Raw genomic sequence first — 20265 nt, forward strand, 5'->3', positions numbered from 1 at the left:
GGTGCTAAAATGCACTCAGATATTACTGTAAGCACTGAGACGCTCCCTTCGTTTTTTACGCTTTTATTGCAGAACGCCAAATTCATAGCACGTCTGTGATGGAGGGATTGCCTCCACATGGCTCTCAACATGGCGACGGCTGAGCCGGCGGCTAAGCTAACGGTGCTCACAGCAAGAACAGTGCAGTAAGAGCTGGAAGGGTTGACCCGAGGCCTGAAGGTCGGCGTCCTGCTTCCGGAAAGCTCTGACGACACACACAGAGGGAGAGGGACTTCATTTACTGCCATTTGATGTAAGTTTTAGCATGAAATACTTTCCCGTATTTGATACCCAGCTACTGAGTTGCCTACAGATACAGATGAGCATTTGGAGTCGTGTCCGGTGTCAATTGGTGGAATAAAAACGCAGTAGTCGCTCTTCTTTTAGCGCCGTTTTGGTCTCCACCAGCTCCCAAAGGGAAATATTGTTTGTGGCTTTAAATACATCTATTTATTTACCATCACTGGAGCGGTCCAGTGCTGAGCTGCTAGCGTGTTCATCCTGTCCCGCACGGACAGACGTCAACACCGTGTGAGGGCGGATGGACAATGTGATTAATTTCAATGGTATGTTGGAGTCCACAACGTGATTTTCATCATTAAATCACAAAGGTATGGGTTCTCAAGTATTCGCATTCAAAGTGAAGCATTGTGCCCCTGATAAAACAAGGCAAAGGCACTTAGCATGTGTTCTCCTAGTTAAGATTCCCTCTCAGCAGTAATACACCGTTTCTGAGTGTCTGCCGGAAAACAAGTGGAAGGTCAAGAACACGAACAATAGATGTTGATTCCAATTATGTGTAAAGCATTGAACAAGATGCGCTAATGATGGCGTTGTCGGGAGAAAAAAGGTGTTTACGCGCTACTCTCCCAAAGCCGGCGGAACGGTTTATTAGGCAAAGGCTTTATTTCCATAAAGGCTGATAAGACTTCAAATGATTCGGTGAAAAACAGTCCTGGCAAAGCAAAGCGCCGTTGTGTATTTATCTCTGCCGCCGCTGCGAGACAATCAAGACAAAGATGATAGCACATTTTGAAATGCGGCGCAGAGGCGTAATGAGACTGCAGCTACTTCAGGAACAAAACCAGACAAAATGCTTTTTTTTACACTCTTTTTTTTCATAAATGGCTCCTTGTTTTATTCACTCACGCCACACACACACACAAAAAAGAAGTAGAAAAAAAAAAGGCCATCGTTTTCAATTAATGAAGCAGGGAATTGAGTCCGAGGTCCTGCGGGATATGGATTAACCATGATGGCTTCAGGGCCCAATCTCACACTGAGTCTGCGCTGCGGTCTGCATGGAGGAATGTCTCATCCCCCCTTCCTCCCTTCCTCACCCCCTCCCACCCTCCATCCATCCCTCTCCTAAGGTGAGTTGCTTCAGCGCAGACCGCCATTAGTGGTGGGGGGAGATAAAACTGTAAGTGTTGCTCCCAATTAGTGCATCAGTGACCGCTCTGTGCCTCCTCCACGGCGAGGCCTGCGAGGAGGAAGTGAGGGACGGAGGGAGGAAGGAAGGAAGGGAGGGAGAGAGGGAGTGAGAAATTGGGAGGACGGTTGACGGCGAAGGAGAGAATACCACGAAGACGGCGGCTTTGGAAAAGGGAATAAAAGAAAGGGAGTGGGTTAGAGAGGTAGCGAGATAAAGAGAGGACAAGAGATGAGAGTGAGGTGTGGGGGAAGGGAGAGGGGAAAGTGACTAAAAAATGGCTTAAGCTTTCATTTTGAGTGGCGAGACAGCTCCTATTAACATTTAACGGCGTTTGCGCAACTTGGTGTGGAGGTTAGGATGCAAATGAGGAGGAATTAAAAGTGGCCAGAGGTTTGTCATTGATGGATTGCAGTCTGCCGGTACTCACCGCTTCCCAGTGTCCATCACGGGCGATTACTGTATAATTAAACCTTATTTCTGGACTCTCCGACGCATAATTACTTGTGTGGGAATGTAACCATCATCTAAAAGCTCCGGCAAAACGCTTTAGCATTTAGTCTGGCGGGCTGCAGTCATCTCACAGGCCGGTGGCAGACAGAGCCATCTGATGATCGGCAAAAGAACAGTCACTTTTAATAAGAGGCGGCGGTGGGGGGAATATCAGGCGACAGTGTGCTGATTATAGGAAAATTAGGCTTTTAAGTGGTAAAGTCCTTTGTGTTATTTGCATAATGTATTCCGGCTTTACCCCCCCTGTTCAACCACCTCTGCTTTGCTTCTCTTTTTTCGCGAGCTCCGGGCAATTTCCTCTCATATTCGAACGGGCTTGCACATTTAAGACTACTTAAGGAAAAAAATGATCACTTAGCATATTTTAATTGTCGCGCAAAGAGCGAGCAGAGGTGCGAGGCGAAGCGAGGACCCTTTAAAGTGCGAGGCCGACCCCGGGGCCTCGACGCGCGTCCACGCCGTCCTCTCATGGCGCCGGGTGAACGCGAGGAACCTTTAAAATCGCAAATAAAACCAAGGAAACAAACTAACTTGGGTGATTTTTTTTCCCCTCCTGTATCCACCTCTGCCGAGCCGAGCCGAGACGCACTGCAGCTTCACATAGCCGCTTCACGTAGCCGCTTCACGTAGCCGCTTCGGTGTTCATGAAAAAAAGATGAGCGGGAGAGGATCACATCTTCTTCTTGTTGCTGCAAAGTCTGTAAGAAAAAAATAGCTTCACATGTGATGGACAAAAAAAAATAAGCTAGTGTCACAGATAATTCCTGATCATGGCTGTAGCATGTTTCAAAGTGGGAAAATAAAGAAAACAGCAGCCCTCGCTGCACTCTCACCTCCGGCGGAGCGTTTTGAGTTTCCAGGGATAATTATAGAGGCCTATGCAGCCGCTTCCCACACCTCTCTGCCAGCTATATAATGATACCTTGGAAATGTAGTGGGCTAATGCACATCATTTTCATTAAGAGCGCTCGCGTAATCCAAATTCTTTGTGATGGAGGAAGATAATTAATGCTTTAATGTTTTGGTCTTGCCACTCTCGCCACAGCAAGAGAAATGAATTGTTACATTTTAATGAGAGAAGCGACAGCGCCGGCTTCCTGCGCAACACGGATGATTTTATAATTGCACACAGGGGTGACTAACTCAAGGCTCATTAAGACGATTTTTCAGCTGGGCTATTTTTTGGCAGGACAATACATATATTTTCCTTTTCCTCTTCTACTGATAAATAAATTCTGTAATTAATCTGTTTTATTTTCAGTGACGTAAATGAGAGAGAAAGGGCAACACAAATAAAAAAAAAAAGACGTACACGATATAATCTCCCAAGAAAATGTCTTTAATGAATCGTTCGTTGCTGCTTGTACCTAAGATTACATGAAAATACATTGACTGCAAGTATGGCAACATATTCACACATATAAACAAGTGGTGCATTTGTATTGTATGTATAGGTATGTACAACAGAAAACACGTTACACTCTGGTTTTAAAGTTGTGCAAGTGTGTTATATATACTAACAATTTATAAAATTCAACACACTAAATAAAAAACAGAAGAGTGTGCCCACGTATATACACATTCACACGCGCACAACCACAGTAGTTCACAAAAGATTAAAGCAAATGTATCGGATTATACATTTCCAGGTCGCCTTTCAGGTCGACCCCGACTGTTCCCTCCCCACAAATCGCTTGTGAGTGTGTTTTTTTTTACCGTCAGTGTTATCAGACGTGTGTGTGTTAGACCTATAGCTCCCGTCTGACACACGGTGACACACACACACACACACACACACACATGCACGCGCAAGGCTACGCTGCAGCCTGCGGTTGCACCATCAGCTAAATGTTTTTAAGTACAGTCATCTGAGGTAGACTGCGCAAAACTTCATGGTGTTATTCTCGCCACTTCATTTCTTTTTTTTTTATTCTTTTTTTTTCCCGTCGTTTTAATTTTTTTGATGCATTTTTTTTCTCTCTCTCTCCACAAATGTCTGACATTTGGATAAATCAAATACCACGTGTGTGTGTGTTTTTTTGTAGCCATGAGGTAGAAATGCTTTAAAGAAGAAGAAGAAGAAGAAGAAGAAAAAGGTTTCAAGGAAAAAAAAAAAAAAGAAGCTCGATTTAAACACCATGTAGAAAAAAGGTCAAGACACAAAAAAAAGGACCACAAAACACGTAACAAACAAGCGTAGCGTTGACGGCGTGTTTCCGAGGCGCTCGGTCCGCCTGCTGTGGAGCCTGTGCTGCTGTTGTGTGCTCTGAAGTGCATTAGTAGGGTTTCTGCTCTGGAGGGACTCTCCCTCCAGAGGATTTGCTGACAGAAGGAATTCTGGTCCAGATTGTTTTGAGGGTGGTTTTCTGACGGACCACTCTTGCTTCCCCCCCTCTTGTGCTGCCGCCACACTGCCTGGCTGTCTTTCCTTTTCCGTCAATTTTGCTGACGCTCAGCAGAACGACCCCCCCATCCCCACCACCACCACCACCACCACCACCACCACCAGCAGCAGCCCACATCAGGTGCTGCACTGACGGAGATTTAGCAACACAAAGTGGGCCTGAACATACGGTATTAGCTCCTACTATATACTTTATAGTCTTTTTTTTTAAGCAGGATGTACAATAAAAGTGTAAAAAGCTGATCATCGATCTCCTTCAGGATAAATACCAGACAGACGAAGCAAATATACCTCAACAAAAACAATATTACACACAAAATGCTTCAGTGCAAGGACATTAAACTACCTTACGCACTGCTGAGTCACAACAGTGCAGCTAAAGGACAGCGTCTTACAGGGAGAGACAAAATAATGCATTCCAATGCGACACAATGGGCAACAGATAACCTTCAGAGACGAAGGACTTTCAAGAGTAGTGCCACAGTTCCTCACTCAAGGTACAATGCTTTTCAGCCAACAGAAGTACGTGTCCAAATGCATTTATCGGTGTAAATATAGTGAAAAATTCAAACTGAGCAATACAGTTACAGATGAGGAGGAAAAATGAACACTGTTTGAATTGGATTAGCAAGTTTGGGTCGTTTGGTTGAAATGTTCTGATTGTAACTTTATTAAAACATGACTTTAAAGTTTTTGACTATGTATACACCCGCTGGTTGGATATTAATAATACTATTTGCGTCACAGAGGTGTCAATCAATCAGAAATGCTATTTTGAATTTACCCCTGGCCTCCAGCAGAAACAGTAATTTACGGTCTACTTTCCATGCTTGTAAAAAGCATGTAAGATATGTGCTGGATGAGTGACCTTGTCTAATTTAAATTACAGGAGTGGCATCCCATTCTACAGATAATCCAGTTCAAATGCAGCAGAACAGCGTGAGTGACAAGGCAACTTTGCAAAATCCATATTTCCATATCTAGGTTGTGACACCTATCAAATCCAACTTAAAAACTGGGAGGATATCTGGAATGAGCTTCCCTAATCCTTGTTAGAAAAAAAAAAGAAAACTGATTTTCCTTGAATGCAACAGATGAGCTGCTTACTGATTTCCAATACAGCATTTCTGGATGAAACCAACTGGCGTAAACTAGATGGAGTGATGAGATGAGATAGACCTGTATCGATCCCCAGCGGGGAAATTCAGTGAAATGACATTAAGTCGAACATTTAATTTGCACAAAGAGATACAGTAAATTGTCTTTGATATCACTGTGATCTAAAAGAGAAGAGATAGTTTTGGGAAATATGCTTATTTGCTTCCTTGGCAGAGAATGTCGATTACCACGCTCATGTTTGGTCCGTCAATAGGAGGCTACGGCCGTTAGCTTAGCGGCACGTAGCTAGCTGGATCTTCTCGTTCAACTCTCAGTAAGAAAGCAAATGAGCGTATTTCCCAAAATGTCAAACTGGTCCTTTTGGATTTTTTGGAGGAGTTTTTAGCATCAAGTTCATCCCTGTCAGAGAATACATCTCCGCCCACTTAATAATAAGACAAATGAGCTGATAATTTGTGCAGAAGTTAGCCGACAAACTGATGGAGCCTCCATGCAGCCTAACCACGTAGCCGAGGTGGCTTATATAAACAATGCTGATTATGGTTGTTTCAATAAATATACAACTCCCATCATCCCCAACACCTGCACGTCTCTCAGAAACCCCCCAACAAATTTAACTTTTTTTTTTAAAGCAATGGAAATAAGCTTCAAGATTGGTCAAGTAAAAACAAGTAACTCAAGCACCTGCTTTGAGGAAAAGAAAAAAAGAAATAATGTTTTAACTCTCGCTTTTGATTACGTCCCGTCCTTCCAGAAAATATCTAGTACATTCATTGTCACCTCTTTGCTATTAATCCTAGCCAGTCGAGGTATAGCTAACACTGCTCCGTTAAACATAAACCAAGCCAAACCACCTCGGATTCTCCCCTCAGATCTCAGTGCTTTTTTTTCGTCTAGTTATCTCGAGGTACTGTACAATTCACAAATGCTTTCCTGAGTTTTGTTTGTTACGTTTGTGGGATCAGAAGAGATGAGTGCGAGTCAGGGCCCAGACTACTGCCGCCCCGACCGATTACAGCTCCTAGCGGGACAATAAGGACAATGGCGACTGTCAATCCTCTGTTTCTCAGACTCAGCCGCTTAAGTTTTAAAGCTCTTAATAATCGTCAGCTCATGCCATGAATGTAGATCGTGAGGCAAATAAACAAAGAAAGAAAACCAGAAAGCACCACTTCAGGCACTTGGATAGCCAACTAAACCTCAAGAACAAGAACATAACGATATATATATACACAGACACTGGGGCGTCTCTTCTGAAGCCAACTTGCTTGCAATGTGTAAACAATGCCTGGCTTTCTGGAGTGTCAAGTATTCAAATTAAAACTCTTGCTCATTAACTGCAAACCTGCCAGTCGTCTCATCAAACCAGGTCTCCTGGCGTGTCTAAAACCCTGCTTGCGAGAACTCGGTGGGCTTGTGTTGGCCTTCTGTGTGCCTTTCCCTCCAGCACAATGCTTCTGCCCTGAGGGGAGGAATTGTGGATGCCTCTTTTTTCTCAAGGGCGGAATCTATCTTTTCACTGGCTGCAGCCGAACATTTTGTTCCACTCAGTGTACGTGTCAATCTCTTTCTGTGATATACTGGCTTGGAATTTACAAAAGACACTCTCAAAGTCCTGGTAGGTGAGGGGCCTGACCTGTCCCCGGGGCATCATACCCGACATGTCCATGCCCTGTGCAGAGACGTGTAGCAGACCCACGAGGGCCTCCTGGCAGAGTCTGGCCATGTCCAGGCCGGAGAAACCCTCGGTACGCTGGACCAGCAGCGCCAGCTCCTCCTCGCTCAAGCAGTATTTGTGCTGAGATTGAACCAGGAGCTGACCCACGATCTGGTGCCGGGCTCCGCCATCCGGCAGGGGCACCAGGACCCTCCGGGCAAAGTACCGCCGCAGCCCTTCGTCCATGTCCTGGGGTCTGCTCGTGGAGCAGACCACCAGCACTTGGTTGCCTCCGTCCTCGCCTGAGCCCATGAGGAGCGAGTCCAACTGGGCGAGGAGCTCCCCCTTCAGCCGGTTGATGGGGCTCTCTTCGCTGAGGTGTGCCGACAGCAGCATGTCCACCTCGCTGATGAACAGTACGGAAGGCTGCCGGCAGCGCGCCACGAGGAAGGACGCCCGGATTATTTTCTCCCCCTCCGCCAGCCACTTGGTGGCCAACGTGGAGCCGTTGAGCTGGAGGAACGGAGCCCCCAGCTGGCTGGCCAGGCAGCGACCCAGCAACGTCCTGCCACTGCCCCTGGGGCCAAACAGCAACACGCAACGTGGGGCCGGTCCTAAACTGCTGAACATGTCTGGGCGCAGAATGGGCCACAGGACCTCCTCCTTCAGGGTTGCCTTGGCCAGTTCGAGTCCTGCAATGTCACTCCAATCCACTGGGGGCCCCTGCTGGACGATTTCAGAGGTAACCATGTCCAGGAGGTGGGGGTCACTGGTTTTTAGCTGCTCTTCGGCAGGCCGGGAGGAGGAAGTGGACGAGGAGGAGGTAGGCCCTGGCACCGAGTGGGACAGGTGGAGACGGTGGTCATCGGCGCCTTGCTCACTGAGGGACGGGGAGGTGAAGCTGCCAAGGGAGTCTGTTGAGCGGGAACCCCCCAGGGTGGAGGTGACATAGGCCGGCGGAGTCAGCGGACCACCTGTTGCCTGGCTGCTGTACTTCCTCTGCTGTTGCTCTGAGGACATTGTGGACTGCTTCTGAGGATTAAAAGGTAAAGACGACTTTTCCGCACCTCTGTCGAATCCAACACCCCCGGCACTGTTCGAGCCTCCGTTGGCGCTGCTGCTGTCAGCTATCCTGTACATGGGGCTCTCAGCGGCGCTCCGGGCCTGGCCGTAGCCAAAGTTAGCGTAAGCGGAGTCTATCTCCCCTTGGCCTGTCATGTAGAAGGCTTTCCTCTTCAGTGAGTTGGAGGAGCTACTGTTGAGAGGCGTGGGGGCGATTGGGGTCAAGTTGTGGCTCTGATATGGGTATCCAGGTAAAGCAGAAGAGGGGGGAAGGGGTGTAGGCGCAGCAATGCCTGAGGGGAGGTATGAGGATGGAGGGGGAGCTCCCCCAGGGCTGTATCCTGGTCCGACTGAGCTCTGCGCTGGGTAGCCTGCTGGGGGGTAATTATAACTAGACAAGTTGGGGGAGCCTCCGTTGTATGCTGGGACTAGAGTGGGGTGGGAGGGCGGCGGGGGCGGCTGCAGGAGCCCGGAGCTGTGCAGCGGGGAGGGAAGCGCCGGGGCGGGGGCGGACTGGGAGCTGTAACTACTGTGCAGGTAGGAGCTGCCGTACGGGGGGCCGTATTCCTGAGAGGGCATGGAGGAAGTGTGCAGGGCGGTGGCGCTGTGGCTCCCGCAGCTGCTGCTGGAGTAGCTGGGCTCGCTCAGGGTGCTGGAGGCCAGGCCCGGGGAGCTGCACATGCCAGACACCACCTCTGAGGCCGCCGCCACCCCTCCCTTTCGGATGGACACCCCCTCGGGGATGCAGCTCATGGGGTAGACGCCGTCCTGCCAGGGCTCCGATTCACCTTTGCGTCCGTTCATTAACCCCGGGGCCTCCGAGTAGGAGCCCGGCATCTCCAGGATGCCGGAGTACTTCTCGGCATACTTCTTGAGCAGGTTGGAGGCGGTGAGGGCCGAGATGTCGTCGTTGGCCCAGGCGTACTGGTAGGCGGCGGAGCGCTGCAGGTGGCCAGGCACCGCCCTGTAGGCCTCAGCCTTGTGGGCCGGCGAGCGCGTGGTGGAGGAGATGTCGAAGTGCTGTTCGGCCCACTGGCTGTGCTCGGGGGTCCACTGCATCTTTAAGCCTGTTAAGAGACACAGACAAAGACAACATCGACATGTTAAAACGTTTTTTAGCAATAATTAAAAATGACAACACCTTTTAAAATTGCCTGGGATGGAGGGCGGTCAATTAAAAAGGTGATATTCATCAGGAGGCTTGTTCGCCGTGGCGCTCTTTATCGTCTATTTTTCCTTCCCGATAACTATTTCTAAAAGGGTTTTGTGTTCAATCGGCACATAAGTTGTTCAATTCTACAGATCCTGAGATGGACAGAGTGGGTGTCGGCAGGTACAGTGCGGCACAGAGGGGATTGTGGGATGGCTGGTTACGGCAGCCCTAATGCACCCTGGCCAGACCAATAAGACAGAGGCATTGAGGGTCACTCTATAATCCCCGGCTCATCTGAGGTGGCTGGAGATGGGTTTGAAAATGCGCCTCGCAGAGTACCACAAAGCAACACACACACACACACACACACACACACACACACACACACACACACACACACACACACACACACACACACACACACACACACACCCTTTGCTTATGATGCTTTCATCGCACACACACCACGCACCCCCCGTGCTTAGACACACAGGAAAAAAAAAACTACCTATGCCTGCACTCAGGCGTGCTGGCGCGCACACACACACCCACACACACACACACACACACACACACACACACACACACACCCCTCACGTCCACTGACCCAGACGGACAAACACAGGGCGCGCGCAGGAGCTGCAGCGAGCAATGAATTACAACACATTGTGTCTCAAGCTTAGTTCCTGTCTGCACGGCTCCACCTTGACCTCCTCTCTCTCTCTCTTACTCTCTCTCTCTCTCTCCCTCTCTCCACCGCTCTCTTTACCTTCCTGTCTGCCCCTCTTCTTCATGCCTCCCTGCCGCTCTGTCTACCCCCCCTCCCACCATCCTCCCATCGCCTCTCTTCTTTGCTTTTTTTTGTGTCGTCCATTTTCCACCCCTCCCGCTAGATCCTCCTTTATTTCTCTTTACCTCCCTTTTTATTCTGACTCCATCTATTTCGATATCTCTTTTTCATTCCCTTTTTTCTCTCCGTGGCCACCCCTCCTCTTATTTACTCCCCGTGTGCTTTGCTTCGCCTCCTCCCCTCCCCTCGCCTTGCTCCATCTCATCTCAGACACACTCACCTGGCTCTCTCTCTCCCCTTTATTGCCTCGGGAGGCTGGAGAGCCACTGTTTCCTTTAATCCCAGCCAATGCCATCTGCAAACACTGACAGTCGCGCGGCGACTCCATCGTCGTCTCGCTATCAAAGCCGCGGCGGCATCAAAGGCTGGACGGGGCGTAAATCACAGCCGCCGCGGCAGATTGAACCCCTGTTTGATTTGACTTAGTGCACACAAATAAAGGATAATATTGGTGTCATTTAGGCTGCTTCCCCCGACTTATTGACTGGCTGCGGATGCATGTAGGGGTCCACAGCTGGGGGTCTGCTGAGCGACTCCCCGCCTCAGAACTGTGCGTTTGTGTGAGTGGAGCATGCACAATGAAACCCATTGATACAGGAGCACATCTTCCCCCTTCCTCCCATCCACTTATGCTACTGAAAACACACACAGAAAGCAGACACATGCACGTTCACACTCTCTTGCTCCCTTTTCCGAGGCCCTGTGTTTGTTTGGTAACAACACTAGGGAGGGAGGGACGAGGGGGGGGGGGGGATTTCCCCCGACTCCCATTTCCTCTCTGATTCTCCTCTCCAGCCATCTCTCGGTAGACGCCACTGGCTAATTAGCAGAATGGCGATCTGCTAATTGTGTTAATTTACAACATTTTAGCCGAGGGGAGTCTAGCAGGGGCTGGCAAGCCTGTCAATCCCCCCTCCTCACCCCCCTCCCCCCTCTTAGTTTAGCAAGCATTGGGCGCCTCAGACAAAAGGCTGAGCGGAGGAAAGTTTTGTATTAGCTCGGCGGCTGCTTTAACATTGAGGATATAGTAGCGGCACGATCAAGGAGAACATTGCAAATCGTGAATACTGAACAAAATAAGAGAAGCTTGCTTTGCAGACACCATTATACTGTTTTTTGTTTGTTTTTTAAACAGAAGAATTGTCATTTCGTCAATATGGCGATCCCATCCGGTCTAGTAAATGTGGGTGTTTATCCTCCCTAACACCGTGTAATCCAGTCAGTGCAAACAAACACTGGAGGACTGGTGTCTCGCGGCTACAGAGTAAATCAGTGTTTAAGAGCTTTTAAAGTCGGGGTTGTTCTCGGTATTGTACTCTCCAACCACATGTTTGATCCGTGGCCAGGAGCGAAAAGCGCGGGTCTGCGAGCGCGCGGTCTGTAATTTCAACATTGGCTCATTAATAGATAATACGTAGCAGAGGGAAAGTGAGGAGAGGGAAAAGGCTCCGAGGCCAGACGCAGCCTCGTCTTCAGAGGTTCGTCACTGAGCCGCAGGGTCAATCTATGCGTCTCTGAAATATCCACCTCTACGTGTCATTTAATGCCGCAGCAGTCGTCTGCCATTCAACAATGGAGATGGACATTCATGTATCAATTTCAATATGAAAATCCACCTTAATATACTATGAAATGTGTACAAAAACATCTTTCATTGTGATTCTTGTTTTGCGTTTTCAAAAGATTTTCTGAAACAGGCTTTTTCCACCATGACGTCAACGAAACATTGTCTACAAACAATACTTCTGTGGTGTTATGGGACTGTAAGAAACTAATTTGACACTCAATCTCCATCTGATAGAGGGGCGGCTGTGGCTCGGTGGTAGAGCGGGCCCATGGGCAAGGCACTTGGACTGACTGTTTTTAATAAAGGTCTTAAATCATGGCTAAAAGAGATGCAACATTGTAAATTAGCGTTTCGCTAAAAACACTCGACACAGTGCGTCTGGTTTGCGTACATAGATGTGTGTTATAGTTCTAGAGCCACCGTGACGTCCGCATCAAAGATCAAATGCTGAGCCGGCGGCGCGTGCATGCGTCTGGACGTCAGTTATCCTGACGGGCAGGTGGGACCTCGTGTGGGATCCCCCATCAGTGTGTCAAGCGGCAATATTACGGTTGAGACGGACGCGCGTCGGCTTCACTGCCGGCGCCGGGTTCTGTGTGAACTTCTGGGCGCAAGGGAGGCGAACAGAGAAAGAAGGAATGGAGATGTGAAGAAGTGCGGATGCAGAAAAGTAACCGGTGGGGAGGAAGAGGAGGAGGCGGGGGATCAGAAAGCAAATAAAAATAAAACAAGCCTCGCAAACGGCGCGCGCTCCTCTGCACACGGTTTGACGGTCCTCCATTTAAAGAAACATGAATCTTTCTAATTCCGCCATTAATAAAGATAACATATATAAAAGAGTGTGTCAGGCTCCATCAGGGCTTTCATCTCCTCTATAATGAGGTTAATGCGGAGACGCGGTGATTACCCCGGCAATGCAAATGAAGGCCAAATGATAACTTGCACTATTTAAATAAGGTAATAGCGATTACTCTACGTTATTCAAATGAGGAGGGAGACTTTGAACCGAGCGCTTTGAACTCGGCTCTCCTGCTCCAGAACATATGAAAGGGACGGAGGGAGGATTGACTTTGGAATCGGCGTGTATCCTCTAATTCAATGTGATGTAAACCAAGGGCAACGAGCACAGCAAAGTCACATGGTGCGGCGGGCTGCAGGGTGGGCGGCGCCCACGGGGAAAATATTTAAGGTAGCCCGACTCCTTTATTCTCATTTTTGTTATAAGACCTTAAAAGTCATTAAGAAGTCCTTGAGTTTGCTTACAAAGTAAACTAAAAAACATCAACATCCTTCGTTGTGTTAATAACAAGACTCTTTCACTTCCAAGGGCCCTTTTTGTTTGTTTTTTACATTAAAATAAGTCAGTGGAGCCCAATTTGTTCTCACAGTGAAATCAGTGTATCCTGGCAGCGACTCATTCATTCATTTTTTTCTTCTTCTGGTTATAACGGAGCTGCGAGCTCGCAGCGTGCCCCACGTTTGATTTTCTCCACGAGCTTTTTGTGTTGTTTCAGAGGCCTGGGGGAAATTCACGAGGCATCTGGATGGACACGTTTAAGTGTGAGGGTAAAAAAAAAAGAAGAAGAAGAAGAAGCAAATGTGTTGCAGAGAGGAGAAAAAAAAGAAGGGAGGGCGAGAGAGAGATCGTGCACTCAGCTGAGACAACATCCAACAGAAACCTCCAGCACCTTCTGAAGCGTCAAGCCTGCCAGCGCTTGGGTTTTCTCTTCTTCCTCCCTTCTTCTTCTCCTCCTCCAGCCTCCACACAGAGAAGACTAATCATTCTCATTACACTCGGCGTCCATCTGCATCAACAGAGCTGCCTATTACCATGCGCGCGTGTATGTGCAGTAAACAGCTCTTTAGAGAGAGCTAATGAGCTCTTTTAAGTCTGTCCGCTGTGTGAATCTGCAAGCGGGGTGTCAGAGCAAACTGCCCATTTCAGTAACGTCATAATTAAGCCGTGTGTGTGTGTGTGTGTGTGTGTGTGAGGAAGAAGAGATGCCGGCGCACACACACACATAACCTGAGACAAGACGTACAAGCACACGTGCTCTTTTTTTTGTCTTTCAAACACATACAGACACTGAAGACCTTCAGAAACAAGCTATCATGTCTTATTTTTTATATATATATAAATATATATATAATAAAAAAGAAGAAGAAAAGTGTAGGAGGAGAAGCCGCATGACAGGCGATAACTTCATCAAAAGAGACCTGTTTTCACACACCACCGGGGAAATCTAACCGCTTATTCAAATCCTTATCAAATACACCAGAGGGCATCTTTTAACCTCTAAATCGCTGCACACACACACACACACACACACACACTGCATGGAGCTACTGTTCCACGAGTGTGCGCAGGGCCTTGTGTGTGTGTGTGTGTGTGTGTGTGTGTGTGTGTGTCTGACAACCTACGGACCACCTTGTTAATGAGTCCAGCACACTGTGACTAAGCCACGGGCGACGCTGTATTGGCACACAACCTGCAGTGGAGAGTCAAATAATGTGATTAGGTCCTCCAAAAGGCAATTAATTAGGAAATTAGTCATAAGCTGGTGTCACACACACACACACACACACACACACGCGTGCTTTGACGTCGTATTCCGAGCAACAGTAGCTGGGCCAAGTGGCAAAACATTTTTTTATTTTTTTTTATTAATAATTATAAAAAGACAAAACGTGTGAACTGAACTCCTCCTCCGTCCACGCAGCCGACAAGAGAGAGTCCGCGTCTTTGAAGCCCGGCGGTTCGATCCCGAGCCCGAGCCGCCGCAGCTCACCATTAGAGCAACTCGAGTCTGTCGCAGAGCGACGACAACGACGACGACAACAACAACAACAACAGATAAGGGAGTAAACAGAGCGAGTTCAAAGTCTAGACGGCGAGCAGTGACCGGGGAGAGATGAGCTGTCACTAACTCAAAGACAGTAACGGGGGAGGGGGGGGATCGCTGTAAAGATGACAGCTCAGAGCGGCGATATAAGGACATCTGACAAATGACAGCAGCTTAAAAAAAAATATTTAAAAAAAATCTAATATTCATTGTAACGTGCGGTCTTTGACCTCGTGGTAAGTTTTACGACCATCAAAAGTTTGAAGCGTCTTTGTGGAGCAGCTTTGAGAAACAGGCTTCTGCTACGTAAAAAAAAAAATATTAGGGTGTATTTAATGACGACTCTAAATTTAGCTGGCGGCAGAAATCAGACTTAACTCGCCGTAAATCTCCCACTAAATTCCAGAGGCGTATCATGCTCGGCGCCGCCAGCCGCTATCAGATCTTCCTCCCAGCTGTATAAATTGACACTGTCTAAATTTCCTTTTACTAGACAGACGATTGAATGGGCGGGTTAAATGGGTAGGGCGCCGTTAAACAAATGCTCCGGATCAAGGAAATTGTGCGTGGCTTCTTTTGTCATTCAGAGAGGAAATTGAGAGATCTTCGGCAGGGGGCTCGGGGCCGGCTAACGCCTGGCATTCATCTATAATGCACTCGGCCTGTCCGTCAGCGACTCCATTTCCTGTGACTAGCGCAGCGTGTCTAATCACCCGGCTCCACGCGGGGCGGCTTCCTCAAAGACAGGCCTGCACACACACTCCCACACACACACACACACACACACACACACACACACACACACACACACACACACACACACACGCACACACACACATGTGACTGTGGAAGCATCAGGCCCGCTGAGGCAAACAGATTATTATTATCAGGGGGACGAAACATCTGTAAGGATATGAGCTCAATGTAAATCATATTTAGGGTTGAAGTTACACTCGAGGATTAGTTACAGGCAAATAGATTTTCCCCTTTATTACTAATCTATATGACATTAATACACAATGTACTTAAGGATAACTTGGACTATTAATCCAGATTGAAAAGCCCTCCGAGGCAAATTAATACTGCTATACAGATATATTGTATTTTAATGCATCGTTAATGTAAGGTTTATGTTACTATTGGCTTTAAGTTATATTTTTGATTAATACATGATCAAACAATGTATTCACTTAAAGCTATTAGAAACAAGTTCGTCACTAATGGATTTATTAAGTTAATACTGTTTTTTTTAATCTATGAAGCCTTAAATACTTTAATAATTTAGCAAAGAAGTCATAACCTTTAATTTATTTTACTTCATAAAGACATAGTGACGGATGAACCCTGAATAAAATGTCTTATTAAGGATTAATAATGTTTTGTAATCAACAGTTAAACATGTAACATACTTGTAATACCTCATAATTACGTATCAATGTTTAATAAAGTTAATCTAAGTCATATCACTCTTCTATTAATAATCAACATGTGTTTATCAAATCAAAAGAAAAACATACAATCCCTCAATAAGGTGCTCTTAATAAAGTGATATGTATTAAAGCCACTTTAAGTAAATTCACTTTTTTCAGTTGATTTGAACTAACTTGTCGTCAGTTTACTTCATAAAGTCGTTACTTTTACCACGTTAATAAATCATCAATTCCATTTACTAATCTTTTAATATTGGTAAGTAATTGATCAACTTGATGAAGACATTAGAACAATGAATCATTCTTGTTACTCAGGCTTTATTAAGGTAATAAATAATTAAATAAATCAAACTACTGATCTGCAGAAGCACCGACCAACAATGGATTAACTCAAAGCAATTTATAAACCCGTACTTAGAGGTTTACACGTTTGAAATTGTTATATAAATGTGTCATAAACCATTTAATCCAATTTACAAACTATAATCCCTAAAGTGTGTCTCACTGCAGCCGGACGTGGCGACGCTAGCGGCCTCCTAGAGCGCGGCAGAACGCCGTGAAGCCGTGGACGCTGCCGCCACGTGACGGCAGCGGCTCCGCATCTACATTCCCCGCCGCCGCCGCCCCCGAGGCCGCCGCCGCCGCCGCGCTCCTACCTGAGGCCCCCGAGGTTAACGCGGGGCCACGCACTATCAATACTCCTCTGACGCCCGGATCCATACCTGCGGACCACCGCTTTGTTTACCTGTGTGCTCGGTAATTAAAATAGATTTCTGAGAGGAGGCCTAATCCTTTCAGAAATGACATCGATCTCCCGGCGCTGCTGGAACGCTGCGGTGGAACTTTGTCGTCCTCTCGCCGCATGCGCTCTCGCGTTGAGGACGCCACCTCCTCCCCCTTCCTCCCTCCTCCACCTTTTTCCTCCTCGGTGGAAAACTTTGGAAAGTCCTCGACGTGAAGGACGTCATTTGGGGCCCGTTGTGCAGGAGTGGAGAGGTGGCAGGTGGAGATAATAGAGGGGAAGCCTCTAACCTCGTCCAAAACTGTCTGTCTTCATAAATAAAATGAGATAATTATTGAGTGAACAACATTACACGCCGACGACGCACTCTTTCTTCTCCCCCTCGCCCGCCGGCGCAGTTGTAAATCTCAACAAACGCGGCGCTTTCGGACATTAAGTGCTCGCTAAGCACAGTGGATGCATCATATTTCAAGAGCAGGCGTTGTGTGGGTGAGGAGCTGGGGGAAAATGGAGTGTAATGGTTATCCATTATCTTATACGGCAACGGCGGCAATGATCATTTTCAAGTGACTCATTTCTGGAAGTACCTATCTATTGGCCACTTCGCGGGAAGACTTTGACGGCTAATCCACAACAACTATTCAGAGGTCATTTGCCGCGGCGGCGCCGAGACACTCGGCACAAGAGAACGCTCCAGCCTCCCTCATTATTCAAATACAATCCTCTGGAAAAAAAAGATCCACATCACAAACAAGCGGCGCCGCGGCGCCCGGAGTGGGCGATTTACCTACACAGCACACTCCGGTCCAGAGTGGAAACATTAACAGTGCGTCAACAAATGAATATATCACCATCCAAGTAAGAGTTGGGAGAAAAAAGAAGCGCAAAAAGAGATATTTGTCATGAGAATTAAATGGTGACGCTGGAGTGTATTAACATATCAATGATCCCCCACTTGTGGGGGGAAAAGAAGAAGAAAAAGCTTCAATAGTATCGGAAAGAAGTCGTGTCTGCGAGAGAAACCTTTGTATTATTCAATCATATTCTATTATTCTGCCGAGGTAAATGTATTTTAAGAAGTGTGGGTGTGATGTTTGTTTGTGTGGTCTCGGCTCCACATGAATGGTTACTTAACACCACACTGATTTCCCCTCAGCAGTTAGAGGAAAAAAACCAGCCGATGCTCAATGATGCATCGCCGTGTTTGTTGCCGCCAGGCTGGTGTGTACGTGTGTGCATATGTCCGTGTGTGTGTGTGTGTGTGTGTGTGTGTGTTAGCTGGCACGTAGACAGAGCCCAGGAGTGACTGCCGGAGTGTCACCATCTGTGGATGCATTTATGTCTGTCTGCACTGGGCTGTGTGTGTGTGTTTATTTATGTATGTGTGTGTGTGGAGGGGGTGGTGGTGTGTGTGTGTGTGTGTGTGTGTGTGTGTGTGTGTGGGTGGGTGGGTGGGTGGATGGGGAGTCAGACAGTAGACTGGACCACGGCTCCGACAGCAACTCGGTGCCAAAAAAAAAGGTCCATTTTATCGAGATGAGAACTTTTCCAGATTTCAGTTAATACTCGTTTTCATTGTCCTGAGGAGCTGGGAAAAAAAAAACACAAATAAATGTTCTGTACTGAAATTGAAATTCCTGAAAAGACAATTTTAAAAGCCGGGGACTCGTTTTTTTTTTCCAAGTGTGTGAAACCCTTGGCAAGCGAGCAAGATTAGAGTTCACCAGCAGTTGGTGGAGATTAACGCTCGCCGTGCGCGGCGCACGCGCGAAGGTGTGTGTGTGCACGCTCGTGTGTGTGTGTGTGTGTGTGTCCCGCCTGCGGTGGCTGTGTGGATTACTGAAGGGGCCCAGGCTGGGATAACCTCTACCCCCAGCCTGTGCACTCGCAGGAGCCTTCGCGGTGCATGTTTTGAAGTGTCGGACCCCGCGCTCTTCATACGGTTTGCTGCAAGATCTGCCAACTTGTGCGAGAAGGACAAATGAAGAGGGAACGGGGAAGGAGGGTGAGGTTAAAGTTCATGGGTTTTTGGTGTACATTAAAGAAAAGAAAATGTAGTGACACAATTTGTCTCTGCTTGCAATGATATGCATCTTAACGTCACACCTTTTGGCTTTTGTGTGACAGAGGAACGTGAAGATAGGTGCGACTGCAGCAGTTGAGGTCGCACTCAAACTCCACCGATAGCGGCTCCGGCTCCCAACAGGCAAACGCGGTGCCCCCTTTCCTCTTTTGTTTTAAAACCCGCACATCCGCCGCTCCGGGCGTCGGGACAGGAGCCGCCTTCAAATCCACTGCGGCTCGCGCTAATGCTGGAATTCGCACAGGTTGTCTAAACAGTCAAACATCGGATCAATGCGCCCGATCGATCGGTGGCATTGAGACTGAACTGGTCGTGTCGAGGAGGGCAGCGGATTCTCACTAGAGCTCTCTGCACACACACAATACACACACACACACATTTGTATGTATATAAATATATACAGCTGGTACTGCAGAGGAGCTGCTGTGGTTTACAACACAAATATTTGCAAACGCCTGGACACAGATTTCTGAACACGCGTTCTCCTCGGCGCCGCTCCGACAGACGCTCCGGCGCACCGGCGCTCATCCCACATGAGCGGATTCAGGTCCTGTCAGCCGGAGTCGGAGCGGCCTGCCAGCAGTTTGTCTCAAAGTGAGGGCATCCAGTCAGCTCCGGCAGCTGAATATCAAGCTGGCTGCCGCCGCCGCCGCCGCCACGTCTCCCCTCGCCGGACTGACACCGTCGATAGCGCTGCATTATTCATGGGGGGACGGCCGAGGGGCCTCGGCGAGATGGCCTCTCACTGAGGGCTGGATTTCAGCCTGTCCCAAACTTTACGGGGGCTGGCGGGACGCGCGACACCTTCAACAACTGCTTATCGTCAGCGAAAATGACAACGCGAGGGACGGCAAAGGGCATGCAACTTAAAAAAAAAAAAAAAAAAGGGGGGGGAGGCTGGATGAAGGCGGGAGGGAGGGTTTGTAAGCAAATACAAAAGGAAGATTTGTAGGTTTTGAACGAGAGCGTGAGTTTGAAGACGAGCCTGCCGCCTTTTAAATAAAGTGGAGCACAGCTAAAATAGGCCCCACTCTGACAAGTAAAGTACATATTATGACTCCCCTGTCAGCGCCTCGTGTTTGCTATCAAGTCAATAAACACGGATCACAAAGTTAACATGAGAACCTGAAGCGCTAATAAAAGGAAAACAAATCATAATTTCAAATGTTGCTCATCCGTGTTTGCTGATTTCCATTACACAGACTAAAGACATCAATTAGCTAAACTGCGACTGTTAAAAAATAAATAAAAAGAGGAGGAAGGGGAGGGAGAAGGGGGGAAACAAGAAAAGGAAAAGAAGACAGTTATTTGGAGCAAATCAAACAAGACGCAAAGAGAACCAGAGGCAATAAAAAAACACGTCAGGCTGCT

General features: G+C 47.7%; 1 protein-coding gene across 2 annotated transcripts in view; it reads right to left on the bottom strand.

The window, feature by feature from the left end:
* Nucleotides 1–3313: 3313 nt before the first annotated feature.
* LOC137794278 (fidgetin-like) overlaps nucleotides 3314–20265 on the bottom strand; it is a 39499-nt gene continuing 22547 nt past the window's right edge. For both annotated transcript variants that reach the window (XM_068591008.1, XM_068591007.1), the window contains exon 3: nucleotides 3314–9293. In XM_068591008.1, coding sequence (XP_068447109.1) covers nucleotides 7024–9293 — 2270 coding nt within the window. In that variant the 3' untranslated portion in view covers nucleotides 3314–7023. The remainder of the gene's footprint in view (nucleotides 9294–20265) is intronic.

Source organism: Clinocottus analis, unplaced genomic scaffold, assembly GCF_023055335.1.
Source record: "Clinocottus analis isolate CAN_PGR_092001 unplaced genomic scaffold, fCliAna1.0.p SCAF_24, whole genome shotgun sequence".
Taxonomy (NCBI): domain Eukaryota; kingdom Metazoa; phylum Chordata; class Actinopteri; order Perciformes; family Cottidae; genus Clinocottus; species Clinocottus analis.